General features: G+C 42.3%; 2 protein-coding genes across 3 annotated transcripts; one reads left to right on the forward strand and one right to left on the reverse strand.

The window, feature by feature from the left end:
* The first annotated feature begins 210 nt into the window (after positions 1-210).
* Positions 211-7,316, forward strand: gnao1b (guanine nucleotide binding protein (G protein), alpha activating activity polypeptide O, b). Its single transcript, XM_051378287.1, has 8 exons — positions 211-668; positions 821-863; positions 3,576-3,717; positions 4,027-4,187; positions 4,289-4,417; positions 4,531-4,660; positions 5,341-5,494; positions 5,598-7,316. The coding sequence occupies exons 1-8, from the start codon at positions 551-553 to the stop codon at positions 5,783-5,785; spliced, it is 1,065 nt and encodes a 354-aa protein (XP_051234247.1). The 5' UTR covers positions 211-550; the 3' UTR covers positions 5,786-7,316.
* Positions 7,317-7,865: 549 nt separating this feature from the next.
* cog4 (component of oligomeric golgi complex 4) lies at positions 7,866-17,903 on the reverse strand. 2 transcript variants are annotated; one of them, XM_051378283.1, is made up of 19 exons: positions 17,735-17,903; positions 16,674-16,756; positions 15,006-15,120; positions 14,621-14,795; positions 14,158-14,351; positions 13,487-13,592; positions 13,239-13,396; positions 13,098-13,156; positions 12,896-13,020; positions 12,658-12,776; positions 11,532-11,698; positions 11,232-11,397; positions 10,801-10,863; positions 10,589-10,702; positions 9,874-9,966; positions 9,710-9,793; positions 9,509-9,610; positions 9,123-9,251; positions 7,866-8,340 (listed from the first exon to the last, which is right to left on the reverse strand). In XM_051378283.1, exons 1-19 carry the CDS (start codon positions 17,867-17,869, stop codon positions 8,206-8,208), a joined length of 2,322 nt encoding a protein of 773 aa, XP_051234243.1. In that variant the 5' UTR covers positions 17,870-17,903; the 3' UTR covers positions 7,866-8,205. The 2 variants fall into 2 exon arrangements, with proteins under 2 accessions (XP_051234243.1, XP_051234244.1); XM_051378284.1 differs by lacking the exon at positions 17,735-17,903 and adding an exon at positions 17,584-17,723.
* Positions 17,904-18,150: the final 247 nt, after the last annotated feature.

Here is an 18,150-nt window from a genome sequence, read left to right on the forward strand (position 1 = left end):
CATTTAAACGGCTCTTTCATGTGAATAATCTTTTTCATAGGACGTGATTAAAGCTGCTCTGACGTAAGCGAGATTGTCCGCGTTAGGTGAGTCTCGCGCAGCCAGCCCTGCTTCCCTCCTCTTCCTCCTCTCGCGCCCCTCCTGCCTGCCTTAGTGAAAAGATACGATGAAATCGCTCGCGCTCGCTGTCATCATCACCACCAGCGCCGCCCTGTAGAGAGAGAGAGCGCGCGCGAGAGAGAGAGATAGAGAGAGCTCGAGGCCCCCCCTCTCCACCTAACAACAACCCCAACCCCGCAGGCTCGAGCACAACGACCCCACCCCCCAATCCCCTCTGAGAGAGGAGACGGAGCGAGAGAGGCGCATACAGAGTCACGGAGAAAAGACCGTTTCGGGATCCCGGCTCTGTTCTGCCCTCAATCCGGGCCTAATGCTGTAGCAGACCGCGCGGGAGGAGAGCTCGAGCGAGAGACAACGCACTGATTGAGAGTCGGTGAGAGGGGACAGGGCGGACCGGAGAGACGACGGGATTGCTCATTCGCCTGGAAACATGGGATGTACACTGAGCGCCGAGGAGCGCGCAGCTCTGGACCGGAGCAAGGCCATCGAGAAAAACCTGAAAGAGGACGGGATGACCGCCGCCAAGGACGTCAAACTGCTTCTGCTCGGTAAGAGAAGAGCCTCTCCGGCCGCGGGGCTGCTGCGCCTCGGCGCGGCACGGCTCGGTTTGCTTGTGGTTAAGGGAACTGCATGGGGCGGAGGTGCTCTCCGTGGTACTGATTTCACTGCCGGCTCTCACTCTGCCCTCCGTTCTTTACAGGCGGCGGAGAGTCCGGCAAAAGCACCATCGTCAAACAGATGAAGTAAGTGTCTCTTTTTTGTCTCGTTTTAACCCTCCTCGGCACAGCCAGAGCAAAAGGCCCGAGATTGCGCCTCCCCTATCTGTGCTAAGGCAGGTTGAGCCGCCATGTTTCGAGAGGCCGTAGCCCCGGAGGAGTGCCGGTGACTCGAGCACCTCCTGCAGACCGACAGTGAGGCTGCCGAGGCCGCACCGGTGCGTCCCAGGGTGCTGTTCACTGCCCGGGTGCTGAAATGTAGTTAACGAGGGTTGTACTTGACTACAGGGAGTGTGCGACTGGGGATATGTGGGTGTTGTTCTCTGTGCGTGTGCGCGCGCGTGTGCGGGTGTGTGTGCGCGCCCGCGCGGGCGTGTGTGTGTGTGTGTGAATTACATTGAGGTCACTACAGCTCCATTAGTGAATACCTCTGCTTTTAATCTTAATGGCTTTAAGTGCCCGATATCGCCGGGAGTACTTTGCCTATAAAGCGGATTTACGCAGAAATATGGCTTCTAAAACCGCATCTAAACCGTCCCCTGTCTAAGCTAAATCACTCTTTGATGTTTTAAATCACTGTTGTTGTTTTCTCTAACCCTCTTAGTTAAGTTTCTAGATGTTTCAGTCCGGAAAAAGGCACAGTCCATTGTATATTTTGTCTTGTGAAAACATCTCTACCAGTTTTTGTGGGTAGCACTCTCTCTCTCTCTCTCTCTCTCTCTCTCTCTCTCTCTCTCTCTCTGCCTCCGTCCTGCTCAGCGCATCCCGGCCTGCAATGCACTGACTGCACCCTCCCTCCCTCCCTTCCTTCCCTCTCTCTCCCTCCCTGCCTCCCTGCCCTGCTTCCTCTTCTTCCCTTCACCTCATTACCCTCCCTGTGGTTTTCTGCCTGTCCACAACTCGCTGCTCTGCCCTGAACACAAGACACTGGGGCCAAATAGTGTTTACAAACACTTTTCAGGGTTTGTTTTAGCCGGGGCAGGCAGGCAGCAGCCGGATGGGTTTTACTACACACACTGTGGGTCATAAAGTTTAGGTATCAGAGGGTACATTTAGCACGCACTGCTGTGATTTAGTCCACTTGAACATCATCACATGCTGTGCAGGTTAGTAAAATGATTTGAGAGTGTCTTTTATATTGTGTGATCCAGGGCCTGGCTGTGGTAGTTTCATGTTGACAATGAGAATCAAACTACAGCTGGAGTTTCAAGTGTGTGTGTGTGTGTGTGTGTGTGTGTGAGAGAGAGAGAGAGAGAGAAATCAAAAAACCTTTAAATGGTCAGAAAATGTAACCAATAATAAGTCCTATAAATAAGATGATGCACACAATGAAGTAGATTTGGATTATATGAATGAAACCTCATTAATGTGTAACATAAACTTAAGATCTTTAATCTGTTTTTGGTCAGTTAAGTTCTCATCAATCGCACACACTGTATATGGACCTCAAACAATTTTCCCCTATTTTTAAAGCAAAGGTGTCCAAAATGTATTAGTTCAGACTTAATTAAATGTGAATATTTACTGATGTTCTTTGTTCTCTGTGATATTATCTGCAGATTAATCAATAATGAAGGTAATTGTTATTTGCAGCCTAACCTGTATATTCATTTAAAACACCTCCCTGAGAAAATGCTTATCAGAGGTGGTAAAACACCAACATCCTGACACATCTCACACATGAACAGTATTATCTCAATTATTTTAGAGGTGAAAGGATTCATTCATCCAGTAGATTATTGACAGAAAATTGATCGGCAACTGATGATTGAATAATCACTTTAGTCATTTCTATTAGCAAAAATGTCAAACATTTGCTTCTTTAATGTGAGGATTGTGTTTGTTTCTTTGTCTTATATTTAATGATAGTAAATGTAATATCTGTTGGACCATCGACATATATAAATGTTTTATATGTTGATCAAACAAAACAAGACGTAGGAAGACGTCACTTTGTGCTATGGAGAATTAAAACATGTATTTGTCAGTATTTTCTGATTATTTGTAGATGATTAATCAGTAAATTCAATAATAATAAAAGAAATGATGTTAGTTGCACCTATAAATTATTTATTGGCCTTTGCTATGTGAAACTGCCCCTCTGTTCTTTTCCCCTAAAGGTTAATATTTTATTTCATAAAACTGTTTCTTTGGAGGTGGTCGCTCCGTTATAAAACATCTTTTCACAATGTGCACTGATGAGATGAATGTAGGTTAAAAACCATCATCCCTTATTAATTCTCCTCATCACACATCAATCATTGATCACAAAGGAGGCGAAGAAGCGGCAGAAATTTAAATGTGGACTGCAGGTCAGATTCAGGAAGTTATGAGTGGTATTTTATAGGTTCAGTGTATGTGAGGTCAGGGCGGATAATTTAATGTTGACCAGATTATGAGGAGTTTAACAGTGTCGTACTAAATGTAACAGTAGAGTCCTGTGTAGTGTGATTGATTAGTGCTCTGATTCCACTCCATTGCCCATTATAAATTATGAATGGCTTAGATATCACATTACTGACCAATTACAGATCACAGACTGAGAATGTGATCAATGCCCATCCCCATTATACACCGACACACTTAAAGACGCATTGTAGGCAGAGATGGTAGGAAGGAGGAAGAGAGGAATATAAGAATATAAGCCACACATACACAGTAGACCTTTTATTGTGAAAAGACATTGTGATTTCTTCTGTTTGGTCTATGCTTGTGTCTAATATCTGTGTGCGCATGCAGGATTATCCATGAAGATGGCTTTTCTGGGGATGACGTGAAGCAGTATAAGCCTGTGGTCTACAGCAACACCATCCAGAGCTTGGCAGCCATCCTCCGAGCCATGGACTCCCTGGGCATCGAGTTTGGAGACAAGGATAGAAAAGTTGGTCTTATATATCACCTACAGACTGCGGAGAAACTGATACACGCTTGAAATATATGGGGGTGAAACGTGACAGAGCCAAAGCAGGACTGGGTTGGACAGAAGAATTTAACAATGATCAGAAGATGCTCAGATCAAACTGTCACTTTAATCAAACATTTTAATTGCTTTATAGTGTTAATTGAAAGAAAACGACGGTGTACAGTTTGTAATAGTTAAAAATATCCATTACAACAGGTGATAAACCACAAATATACTGATATAATTGTGTCCCTCTTTCCCTGATCTTATGAACTATGTTGTGTCCAGGCGGATGCTAAGCTGGTTTGCGATGTGGTCAGTCGTATGGAGGACACAGAGCCGTACTCTGCAGAGCTTCTTACCGCTATGAAGCGTGTATGGTCCGATGCCGGGACTCAGGAGTGCTTCAGCCGTGCCCGAGAATACCAACTCAACGACTCTGCTCAATAGTGAGTGGAGCTAAAAAGGACTTTAAATCAAGGAATCAAGATAATTTATTTATCAAGGTTGTGTAACAAAATCGTCTAATTCCACATTCTCTTGTCATCAGCTACCTGGACAGTCTAGACCGGATTGGGGCAGCAGATTATCAGCCCACAGAGCAGGACATCCTGAGAACCCGAGTGAAGACCACTGGCATTGTCGAAACCCACTTCACCTTCAAAAACCTTCATTTCAGGTAGTGTACGTGGAGCCGCTGCAGCGTCAGAGCTCACGAGCCCCTGTGTTGAGATTATGTTTCAGGGATTAAATCTTTGTGTCTGAACTGACTTCTTGCACACTTTTGTCCAGGCTGTTTGATGTGGGAGGTCAGAGGTCAGAGAGGAAGAAGTGGATCCACTGCTTTGAAGATGTGACAGCCATTATCTTCTGCGTTGCTCTGAGCGGATACGACCAGGTGCTCCATGAAGATGAAACAACTGTAAGTGTGACTCAGTTAATTCAGTCCAACTCCCTCTGGTGCACAACTCACAGTGGGGCTTTCACTGTTGCTAAAAGCCAATATCCTGGTGGCCAAGTGGTTGAGACACGTATGATACAACTGCAACATCAGCTGTTCAAGTCTGGCCGAGTTCCTCTGTTGAATTGATATCCTCACATTGGGCCTTTGTCCCTCTTTAATTCACATCTGCGCCTCTACTGCTACCTACTATTAAAGGCAAAATGCCAAAAAAAACTTCTTAATGGTCTTTATCTGGATAGCCACAGTCTGACAGTGCCAACAGATATAAATTCACTTTCAAACATAATCTATACAACAACCTCTATCCAATGAAGGAAAACTTCATGTAACAGCTAAAAAGGGGGAGAGAAGCAATCACAAGGGATCCCTCTTCCAGGACAGACAGTGAAACTACCACTGTGACTTCTAATAAACTGATTGTTACAGTACTTTAAGCCGGTTTCCTGGGTTAACATTAATCTTTTAAATGTTTATTTGTTATGTTCCTCTTTGTTTAGATAAGATAACTCAATATTTAGTTACAGTTACACATTCAGCAAGTGGTCAAACTATAAATTATTATTATAATAACTTTAAATTACTGTAAACCAGACACTCTCCTCACTGTAACACTAACCACACATTGATGCTTCCTGCAGAACCGCATGCATGAGTCGCTCATGCTCTTTGACTCCATCTGTAACAACAAGTTCTTCATCGACACCTCCATCATCCTCTTCCTCAACAAGAAGGATCTGTTTGCTGAGAAGATCAAGAAGTCCCCGCTGACGATCTGTTTTCCAGAATACACAGGTGAGTCCCTCACTTTCACCTTCGCAGCAGAGCTGCTTCACGAGCAAAGCCGATGAACGTTGGTCCCTTATGCTGTCTTTCTGTTTCCTCCTCTTGTCACCAGGTGCTAATACTTACGACGATGCTACTGCATATATTCAGGTTCAGTTTGAGAGTAAGAACCGCTCTCCCAATAAAGAGATCTACTGTCACCTGACCTGTGCCACAGACACGGGAAACATCCAGGTAGTGTTTGATGCCGTCACTGACATCATTATTGCAAACAACCTTAGAGGGTGTGGCTTATACTGAGGCCTGGCCAAGCACAGAGGTTGTCATGGAGAGTATGAGGTGTTAATAATGATAATTTTGATGATACTTAAACACATAAATATGTAATTCTACACGTCCAAATGGACCCAAAGAGCTGCCGTCAGACACCACACTGGATTTATTGCCATGATTTGTTCCCTTCCTCTTATTTTGATTTCTGTATACAACCCCAGTTTTGTCTTATAAAAATGTGTTTTTGAGCTGAATGTTTCATGTTTTGTTGATGACCGTGTCAACAACTGGTAAGGTCAGAAGCGGCAGTACCAGGGGTATATTCAGCCGGAGCCTTGTTTTGCAAAGCCCAGAAATGCAACGCGAGGAGTGTGCAATGTCATTTTTAACCACAGCGTGGAATATTGTCCCATCTTTTATGTGACATTTTTATGTGCGAGTCTCGAGGCATTTGTATCTGTACTGAATATAGCCTGTTGTGCTCCGTTTGAAGAGCTGCTGTGTGTATGAAGGTGGAGATGATGATGTTGTTGGGGAGGTGCTGTACTCGTGGCTGAGGGTCATGGTTGGGAAGGAGGCTATTTTAACTTTCAGACGGGACAAAGCTCCCCTCTCCTTCAGACCCACACATGACTGAGTAGCCTGCAGGTCTGTTCCACTCTCTGTTTTCTCTTTTGCTTTTTAATACATAATGAAAGAGAGGATTCTTCTGTTCAGAGTGGCTGCCCATTGCCATTGGCCTCTTGTACCGTGAGGAAATGCCTATCAGCCAATGATATCTAAAAAAACAACGTCATATCGGTGCCAACCATCTGACGACAGATAGGGGATTAGGATCAGAAATCATAGATCATGTTCATACTATCAACTAATATTATTTAAGTAACATATATAACATTTTATTATCATCGAACGATTTATTTATTTAAGCCTCATGCCCTACATGCCTCCTCCTACCTCCTGAAATCCCGTGCCACATATTTATTTCCTGACATGAAAAAACTGGGGGAACACCGATACCTGTCTACGGTTCAGAGGGTAGAAAGCAGCCCTCCAATGACATCTTGTTCTCTGTGTGGTGCTTTACCCTTCGATGTGAATCTGTGTAGAAATAGAAGACTGCACGAGGAGAACAATATAATTTGAGGCAGCCTCTGTCTGGGGAGTCGGGGGTTTTTCGAACCCTCTTCGCCCCTGATCAGTAAACAGGGAACCATTATCCCCCTCCCCCCTCCTCCACCCCCCCCATCTGTCACATTTCTCTTTTCACAGAGAAAAGGTACAGCTCTCCATTTTCACCTGTGCACCCAGAAATTCATCTTCCCATCCCTGTATACTCTTATCTATCACATATCAGTCCCCATATCCTATCTCCATTTTCACCTTAAAAGCACCGTACTGTATATATATTATGATTATACCAGATTTTTTTTTACTGTGAATGTTTTTGTGCTGCACCCCATCCTATTTGGTAGTTTATTGGTTGCTCTCATGTGGAATGTTTGTGCTGAGCCAATCGAATGTTGTGTTTACATTAAAGCCACACTTTTCCTAACTATTCCTGCATTCGTGGTCTGAGTCTGATTACACTGAAGAAGGTTGGATAACAAACTGCACCATCGCTGCGCTGTCCTCTCAGCAAAAGTTTAAACACACACTGACCTGCTTTAATCTGTGCAGAGAATTAAGGTTAGACCAGGAAATTAGGCTGAACATTATGAGAATGGACCACTTTTAATGCTTCATTGCCTGGTGAACACAGCTTTGTATTTAGTGTCAGAAATATGTATAAAAGATTGGGAACAGGTCTCGCATGGCAATAGGGCAGCACTTCGTGAAATGTGGCGGATGGCAGGGATCAGAGGCGTTGCGCAGCGGCTCTCAATTTATTAGGTTAAAAGTGTTCCATCATCACAGACAAGGAGCTATTCATATATTGAATGACTAGGCTGGATCAGCTGTCTGACCTGCTTCTGTCAGTTTAATGGGTACGATGTTCATTACTGCTCTGTTTCACTGACAGCCGCAGAGCTCTGCTCCTCAGTCCCAGTGTGCCCTCGTTTCTCAGAGCCAGTTACAGGTTAAAAGATTGGAACTCCCAGAGTGACACGGTTACACTTTTTAATTACACACAAGGCAATATTCTCATATTTTTACAGATCACTCATATCAAATAACCACAAACCTCTAAAAGCTGAGACTCTGATACAGACTCACATCAGCCAGGTGTGGAGCAGAAGGCTGAAAACCAGACTCCAGAATAAGCAACGAGTATTTTTTGTTTCAGACAGAGAGAAAGAAATCCCCAACCATTTGCCCGTGCCCTCCCTGCATCCATTTACAGACACATGGATTAAACCTGGATTGTGCAGAGCTCTTTAGTGAAAAGCATCACAAGGTGGGTACTGCATGGCAATCGGTGATAATCAGCACACTTGGTTCCTGAATTACAGTCGCAGCCTCTTGATATCTTCACTTCTGAAGTCGATACGTAGTGCTAGAACCTGACGCACCTCCGCCGGGGTCAGCCGCCATGTCAGGGGCCCCGAGTTTGGGCCCCAGTAATCCAAGATCTCAGTTACCTGCAGCACAAAAAAGGTACATGTGAGCCTGTGTAAACCAGGAAAAGGTATTCAGATCCTTTACTTAATTCCTTTAAAGCTTATAGCTATTTCAGTTTATAATTGTTTATCCTGTCATTTCTCTCTGCTCATCTGTATTATTGTTTTGTAGTCTACAGTAAATATAAATTAGAAATGTCCAAACTGTGTCAGGTAATGTTTATATTAATTATGTAAAATTAGCAATATCATACAGTGAAAGTATTTATTTTAGTAAAATGTAGTTTAAAGTATCTAAAGTAATCATAATGCAGGAACTTACCGCTGTGGGTGTTTTATATAAACTATTATTATTGGCGCATTAATGTATAATCATCATTTTACTGTAGTCATTTTGTTTTTGGGGCAGTTTTCAACAAATTAAAATGAGGACCTTGTGATTTCATGGTTATCATCTATAGTCCCAAAAGCCACTGCCCCATTTTACTGATGTAGTTGGTCAAGGTGGAGTTAATTTAACTTGTTTATATCTTGTCCCTAGTTATTTTATGCACACAAATGTATCATATTTTATAAAATCATAATTTTTTTGTTTAAAAAATCTTAATCTGTGAAGCTGTTAGATCACATATTTCCTACTAAAATGTAGTGAAGTAGATGTCTAAGGTAGCATTAAATGGAAATACTCAAGTAATTAAAAAATTAAATGAATAATAATAATAATGATAATAATAATAATTTTAAAAAATAGCTTTTATATACTGTATATTCTGTGTATGTGTGTATAAAATGATCTAAATTACCCGCTCCAGGTTGAGGATGGTGGCCATTTGTGTGAGACGAGCAAACTTATCCCTGATGGTCCAGGTGGTCACAGTGGTGAGGTACGCCACAAGAGACCGAAGCTCTTTATCGAACTGCAGCCCTCCGAGCTACGACACAAAAATATCAGATACAGTGGATGTGATGTACAAAGTAAAAGCGTTCATTTAGAGGCTTCTTGTAAACACACTGCTCAAAATAGTAAGATGCTGTCGTGCAAAGAGGAAGCACCCTCTCCTGCAGGCCTTTCTGGACCCATTAATAAATCATTGCTTAAGGCTTTACACCACATGTGTGTCAGTGATGTGTTATGACGTGATGCGCAGGGTGCTCGACACCACCTTGTGGCAGAGCCCTGGCTCCTCACCCTGCTGAATGAGCATTTGAGGACGGTCTTCTCCATTTCAATCGATATCAAACTGGTCATCAGGCTGGTCAGCGTGTCGTAGATAACGGGAGAGAGGGCTGTCTGGTGAGGAGGCAGAGAGACATTTTAAAAAAAAAAAATAGGAAGGAGGAATTCATACATATTTGGAGTCAGAGCTGAAATGTTGCGCAGACAAGATACCTTGAACTCTGCCATGAGCTGCTCCAAGTTAACGATGAGCTGCTGCACCCAGGGATCATTAGCTTCATAATCATTAAACTCCTCCTGTGGGGAACACCAGCAGTTACAGCCACATGTTTCATGACCTCCAAATTTATTTCTGTTCACTACTCTGATACAATTACCTCCTCTATGTTGTGTGAAATGGACAGGAAGCTGCTGATCCACGGTTTGACCTGAGGCTTTATGGCTGTTGTGTTTAACTCAGTCAGACCCTCCTGTGAAATAAAATCACGTCAGAGTATGAAGCTTTAAACCACAGCTGGGTCTAATTTTCACACATTTACAAGACCTTGGATACATGATACAACCCGCCCTCTCTCTCCCCCCCTGCCCCCTCTCTCTCTCTCTCTCTCTCTCTCTCTCTCTCTCTCTCTCTCTCTCACCCCAACCAGCCGAGGCAGACGGCCGCCCATCTACAGCTGATGTCTGCTCGAGGTTTCTGCCTCTTAAAAGGAAGTATTTCCTTGCCACTGTCGCTTGCTTACTATGGGAACTGTTGGAGTACAGTCTAGACCTGCTCTATTTTATCCTGAGGTAACTGTTGTTATGATCTGGTGCTATACAAATAAAATTAAACTGAATAAAATACATATCTCGTATTGCCTTGCTATATAAATTGTAGCAGGAGGTTTTCATTCTTCCTCTTTAAGATGATGAGACACCAGTGATTCGAGCAGCTAACTTCTTCAGATTGCATTTATTTAGGAAAAATATTATAATCCTTTAAAAACGCAGAATTATTCCCTGCACCTACTGCAAATTCTCAACTCTCAGGCACTGATCAATGTGTGTGTGTGTGTGTGTGTGTGTGTGTGTGTGTGTGTGTCTGTCTCCAACCTGTAAGAGATCCTTGAACTTGGCGGATGTGTTGACGAGGTCGGACAAACAGCTTTCAATCTTGGCTTGATCGCCGGAGCCAGCGCCCTGATTAAACAACTTGGAGCAGTCATTCTGTGAAGGGACACAAACAAAAGTACATTTCACAGCAATGAGGTAAATTATCAATGAGAGTATGATTTCGAAGAGATGAGCACGGGTGTGACACTTACCTCAAGGTTCCTCTTTAAAGTTGTGATATTCTCACTGCACACCTCTACGTTATTCAGAGTCACCTGAGACAAAAAGAAAAGAGCGTAAATGAAGGATCTTTACTGCCGATATGCTTCAGTCCTATTCTGTCAAGGTCCAACCGGTTGTTATAAACCCATTAAGTGTTTCTTGATTTCAGTTTACCTTTTGACAAACAGTTTAAAAGGATTTTGAAGTAGTGCTCACTTCAGCTAAGAGCCATTTTAAAAATTAAAGCACTACTTACCTCAGTTAAATTAGAACTTATTCATGCATTTGATTCCTCACTTATCAATGCTGCTCGTTTTTAAACAAGCATTAAACAAAAGACTTTATCAGTCTGGCCAACAATTTTGAAGATACTCAGAGTGAGGAGGGGATGTGTGTGTACGTGTGTGTGTTAGTCTATTACCAGAAATGCAGCCTTGGCGTGTTCAGCGCTCTCGATGCCCAGTGTGTTGAACTTGCCCTGCTGTAAGCTGCTCTGCATCAGACTGACCGCACTGCTGACTCCACGCTGGATGTCCTGAAGCGTCGTAGCCGGGAAGCCCTGCCGCAGCTTGTTATACAACACCTCCCTGACCGATGAAGAGAGACAAGGCAGGAAGGGGCACATACATACATGCATGAGACGTGAAAACATGTTCAATAAAAAAAAAAGATATATATAAAAGTATTGAATATGTCAACTGGAAAGTGAACGAGTGAGAACCTGAAGTCAGACTCCAGCACAGAGTTAGCATGGTTGATCATGGCACAGAGGCAGTCGATGCTGGAGCTGGATAAAGCTCTACTGATGCACTTCTTCACAATGTAGAAACAGTCGTCAACCATGCTGGAGGTCAGCTGACCCTTTTCATATGTATCCATAGTAACAGCCTGAGGAGGAGTTTATTATAATTATTATTGTTTATTTAAAGTGAATACAATGTGTTCTGATGAGTGAACATGGAAGTAACAGTGGAAAACAACTACCTGAAAAACATCTAAACTTATTTAATAGAAACATATATTTGCATTAAGCCTCTAAAACATCATAGCATTTGTGTTTTTCTCATCAAATTTAATTTTACTGTAAAAGATTTGTGATAAATAACCAACTAAAATCTCCAATATGCATAGACTCTTGACAGAGACACAGATCATTAATGATTGATGTGCCATGAGGGAAAATTCCTATAGTAAAGCCAATCTGTACTGCACAGTGCACAGTAATAGTACTGTAGTACTGTGTGTACATTCTGCTGCATAAAACCTTAAAAAGGTCACAGCTGCATACATTAAGTATGTGTCATAAATAAATAAAATGCAAATAAGTAACCCTGCAGCGCATTCTTGTTGTCACATCTGAATCTGAAGAATACATTTGTGATCAAATAACCCATAATTGATGTGCGACAGACTCCTGGTGCTTAAGGTTTGATACTGTACTCTAAAGTACGGTATACATATATATATATATATATATATACTGTAATACTGTACTTTAGAGTACAGTATATATATATATATATATATTGCCTGCTGACAGTTCAGTCAGGGATTCACCTCCATTTTGCTCGCAAATGTAGCCTCAAGCAGAGATGAGAGGCAAGCTACAGACATTTCAGTAAGCTCACATCTTTCTAACCCAGATTTTATTATTTATTTTTAGATTTGTAGTCTTCAGCTGCAACTGACACTGACTCAACTGACTTCACTTGAGACACAGCTCCCACTGGAGTCACAAAATGTGTTATACTGATGCAGTATTTCTCCCCAATACCTGTAAACGGTGTAATGTGTCAAACTGTTCCCCTCTTAGTCAAATATAAAACTACTGTATGAATCAAATGTACCTTGTTGACAGACTCTCTCATGTAGTACTCTTCCATTGGAATATAGTAGCCAATCAGCTCCTGCATCGTCCTGCTCAGCAAGCAGTGTTTCAGAAGCTTCTCCACATTCTGCTGATGCTCTGTTCAAAAATTGAAGAAAGAAAAATCATTAATATTTTAGACAGATAGATTTTTAGCTCCACGTCTCAAAGAAGGCATCTGTGTGTGCATCACCACATGTTACGTCATATAAACCTACCCTGGGTCACGCTCTGAGCATCCCCAACTTCAAAGTCGGCCAGCATGCGACGGCGTAGAAAGCGCAGGTAGAGCTCCGCCCTTGCGTTCATCAGGGTAACTTCTGTCAGTACAGGGTCCAGCTCCCTGTTTACGGAAGACAGATGTTTTAGGCAAAAACAATACAAACAAAAGGAGGAGCAGGATGTTGCTGAGAGAAATACCTGGGCTCGATCGTCTCCCCCGGGACGCTCTTCATCATGCTACTCTGGACAATCTGAAACTACAGGAGGGGAATGAGTTCACAGTGTATACAGGTATGCAGTAAAAACGATCACATCATGAAGCTCAGACGTCATGTACACCTTGTTGTGGTATCCTCTTTGCTGGATGAACTTGTCCACTATTTTCTGCGCCTGTTGGTCGCATTCCTGCTGCAGGTGAGTTATGAGCGTGTATAGGTGGCCCGGACCGTAATACGTCTCTACAATAGGCTGATGAGTCTCAACGACGCGAGCAATACCTGTAAACACACACCAAGACATTAGTGGAGGCCACTCCGAGCAAACAATGGAACACGTACGCAGGCAGAGTATCGGGCCTGTTTTCTCACCTTCCAGCAGCAGCGTCAGAGTGTCTGCAAACACCAGCGGGGCTCTCTTCTCGCCCAGGTCTCCTCCTGTAGCCAAGACCAGATTCTCCTCAGCTTTGGAAGCAAGCTGTGTGTGAAAGAGGCAGAAAAAAACAAAACGTAACACATTTGTGAATATTTCTAACCAAAGACATCCATAATGATAATCTCACATCAGATCAACTCACAGTGCCTTCTCTTTTTGTTTGAGGCCGTTGTCATTTAACTATATATTATTATACCAAATACAGTGAGTGCAACATCAGGATAAGAATCAGGAATTTAATAGTTTTTAATAGAATTTACAAGCAACGAACAATAAGGAGTGCAAATGTTTTACTAACATAAATATAAAGTCTGTACCTCCAAGGCTGCACAATTCCCTAAATCCGTTATTTCAACAGGAAAGCTGCCTCTAGATCCTGAATCTTACACATTGTGGCATTCAATTAAGTATTTTATTCAAGTGCAGCACAGAAAATAACAATAATGTTGTTAAAATGTAAAAAAAAAAATCAGTTAAAAGAAATCTCTGGATCTGCACCATAAACACACTGACTGCTAGTTCATGCCCTATCTTTCCACTCAAAGTTCATTTACATTTTTGAGATATACTCAGGCACAAAAACACACAAACAGGGACCGAAACTGACCTGACTGCAGAGATATTGACCGAAACGGGCGAGGCCCTGCTGGTGGAGGCCCAACAGAGGGAAGATCTTGAAAAACCTTTCTACTTGTGCGAGGTCGACTGCGGCTACAGCTTCATCCAGTTTCTCAGCAACGATGACCTTCAGTTTCTGCTCTGCCTCCTGCAGCATTACCAGACTGGCATCCACAGCACTGCCTGTGTAGATATGAGGCATTGACAGTGTTACAGCACAAGCTTAGACGTGTAAAGTATGTATGTTGCAGCTGATTTATACTACTACCACGAGTGCAGGTAGAAAAATAAAAAAAATCTTTTGGATGAACTACAACCCTAAGAAATTAAATGTCAAAATCATGCAAAAACACACAAAACAATCAAATAAGACAATAGCAATAACTTATTTGCTGCAGTGTAAGACTGCATACTGAGCAATGCACTATGACAGAGAACTGGAGGGGTCGTACTTTCTTCTCCCTGCCTGCTCAGCTCAATAACCGACTGGTCCAGAGAGAGGTAGCGATGGATGTGGGCAGCAGCCTGTTCATAATCTTCGTTACGTAGAGCTGTCTGCACACCGTCTGTGCAGAACTTCAGATCCAGGATATCGTCAGCGCGTTGGATGACGTTATACAGCCGTGTCTACAAAGGTAAAATAAGATATATACTACGAGATCAGTGTATGTGATCCAGTTCAACATTTGTGTAATAAATACAACCTATTAAGGTTTTTTTTCAACATGCATATGACTACAATATGAACAAATGAAACCCAAAGTCAACTCTCTTCTATGAATGAAAAGGTTAATAAAACTGTGGTTTATGATAGATGTAATAAGCGTGTGCATTTACCTTCGCCAGGTCCAGCTGTCTGACTTTGCGGCTGACGTTTTCAGCCAGGCTACAGGTAAATGTGATCATGCCTGACAGCTGACTGGCGTCTCCTCCGATCAGCTGTAGATTGGGCCTATAGAGCACAAATACAGTTTTAAGAACACAGACTTGTGGTTGGAGCTCAAATAAATGAGGATCTTCAGGTGCTTTTGAAACTACACTAATCCTGAACCCACGTTCTTTGCTCCTGGATCATCAGTGTGAAAATACAATTGTTAATACTATCTCTGGCAGACTGTATGATGTCCATTCTATAAGCAACAATATTTTTATGTTGTGGATAAATGATGAACTGGCATAAGATAGTCAGTGTTTTAGTGTGTAGTAAGTGTAAGTGTTTTACTCTTGAATACTTGACCTGCCTGCTTCACTCTTCAAAGGGACAGTTCATGAAGAGATGGAGTCTATATCTGCACAGCAGTAGTTTTAACATTTGACTTATTATGGACCCCTTTATCATATTTTTTTAATATCTTTTTATGAATAAAAAGGATTTATTTGTTGTACTGCTGTTCTTTTTTTTTTTTTTTTACATTATATGTCATTACAGTGGGAGCAATAATTATTTGATCCCTTGATGATTTTGTAGGTTTGCCCACTTACAAAGAATGGAACTGTGTATAATTTTAATCATAGGTAAATTTAACATTGAGAGACAGAATATAAAAATAAAAAAAATCCAGAATAACAACATCGTACAAATTTTATATATTTATTATCATATTTTCTCATGAAATAAGTATTTGATCCATAGAACAATAGGACTTAATACTTGGTGGAGAAACCTTTGTTGGCAAGCACAGAGGTCAGACGTTTGTTGTAGTTTTCCACCAGGTTTGCACAGATCTTGGGAGGGATTTCGGTCCACTCCTCTTTGCAGATTCTCTCCAAATCCTTGGCATCCTCGATTGGCAACTCGAAGCTTCAGCTCCCTCCACAGACTTTCTTTGGGATTTAGGTCTGGAGACTGGCTAGGCCACTCCAGGACCTTAATATGCTTCTTTTAGAGCCACTCCTTTGTTGCCTTGGCCGTATGTTTTGGAGGCCCAGACCGAGGGAGTGTTTCTTCCATTTTCTAATAATTGCTCCAACAGTTGTTAACTTCTCACCAAGCTGCTTGCTTATTTTCTTGTAGCCCAGCCCAGCCTTGTGCAGGCCTACAATTTTGTCCCTGATGTCCTTAGACAGCTCCTTTGTCTTGCCCATGGTGGAAACGTTGGAATGTGATTGATTGTGTGGACAGGTGTCTTTTATACAGCTACATAACGATGTTACGACACAGGTGTTTTGGGTAATAAGTTGAGATTAGGAGTGCTTCCCAATGGAAAACTAACTGGTCTGTGGGAGCCAGAATTATTGCTGGTTGGTAGGGGATCAAATACATATTTCATGCAAAAATATGATAATAAATTTATAAAATTCTCATGATGTTGTTATTCTGGATTTTTTTTGTTTTTATATTCTGTCTCTCAATGTTAAATTTACCTATGATTAAAACTATACACAGTTCCATTCTTTGTAAGTGGGCAAACCTACAAAATCAGCAAGGGATCAAATAATTATTGCTCCCACTGTATGTATTATTCATGCTTGTTAGAGTAACAGATTAATCTATACAAACCGTACCCCATCCTCTGCAGTGCCAACATCTTTGTGTGAATGGTCCCCTCCTGCCCCACCAGTCTGTCCAGCTCAGTCTCCACTTCTTTCTGCAGAGGAGAAAACCAAACATCTAATGAGCAACAAGAATATCACTTTTATTTTGGTGTCAGCATCTTATACACAATACACACATACTATATTTTCACATTTTCACAGAAGAAACCAAATATATTAGATGTCTGATTAAGGAAATAGTAGAAGATGTGGTGTGTAAGTAGTTTTAAGAGAGTCAATAACCTAATTCCATTAACATTAACCATTATATAAGTACACGTCTTTGTAAATTCTGGCTTTTAGAGCCATAGTTTGTTACTTGCTCTATTTATTAAGCTTTTTCTGATGATCACTGACGATGGGTCCAGGTTGAGCTACGGTGTATCAAGAATTTCAGGATTACTTGTTTGTTGTGACTTAAAACATCATAAAGATTAGTAATGGTCATTTACTTTGCACAAATGGCCCATAAGTTGTCAAATTTCTTAATTTGTTTGATCAGTTGTTCTCCTGATACCAACAGTGTGAGCATCTCCCCACATATACTTGTCAATCAGTCAGCCATATCTTTTAAAAGTCTCCAAACAAATATTGTTAATGCTACAGAGCTGAGAGATGATATGTAAACATGAGATGCATGGTCCCTGGTGGCTGCAGGACACCTTCAGGATACTCCATTAAATACCAACTAGCTGTCACTATGCATGTAAAATCCCTTTAATCAGAACCAATTCTGCGACCTTAAATTACAAACACTTGATGATGTGTTATTTAGATGTTTGTTGAACCCTGGACACTCAGATACTAATGTTACCCCCTGTCTTACGGGTTGCCTAGAAGCTAGCAAACACCAGCTCTAGTCTAACTTAAAAGGACGAACCTTCAGTTGAATCATTTATTGTTAATTTGGCCATAATCGATCAGACTGCAGCTCTCTCCCGAGGTAGTGTTTTGGGGCAGCGGCGTCCCGGAAGTGTACGTGGATGACGACAGTGAGAGCCAATGGCAAACTACCGGTCGTTTATACGAACCTCCTGCACGGAGAGCTGCTGGTAAACCCTCTCCAGGTCCTCCAGCTCCGTCAGGGCCGAGATGGTCTCCATACTCACTGAGGACACTGAGCCAGAGTCGCATCTCTTCACCGCCACGGCTCCGCTGTCAGCCATCTTCCGACAGACGCAGGAGACCACGTCACCACGCTGCGGCTGCTCCCTGGGTTCAGTCTGTCAGGCGGCGACCTGTTGGCAGGATCAGGTGGACTACACATGGACTACAGGGAGAACTTGCCGTCTCCTGGTCTTAAAATTGGGTGGACGTTACACCTAACACGACTGCAGCATTGTACCTGACCATTTGTAACATAAACCGGCGGTAGCGCAGACGCACAACCTGAGAAGGCACACTCTGGGTTTCAAAACACTTTAATCGTACGCATGCGCTTTCTGGA

Source organism: Dicentrarchus labrax, unplaced genomic scaffold, assembly GCF_905237075.1.
Source record: "Dicentrarchus labrax unplaced genomic scaffold, dlabrax2021, whole genome shotgun sequence".
Classification (NCBI taxonomy): Eukaryota; Metazoa; Chordata; class Actinopteri; family Moronidae; genus Dicentrarchus; species Dicentrarchus labrax.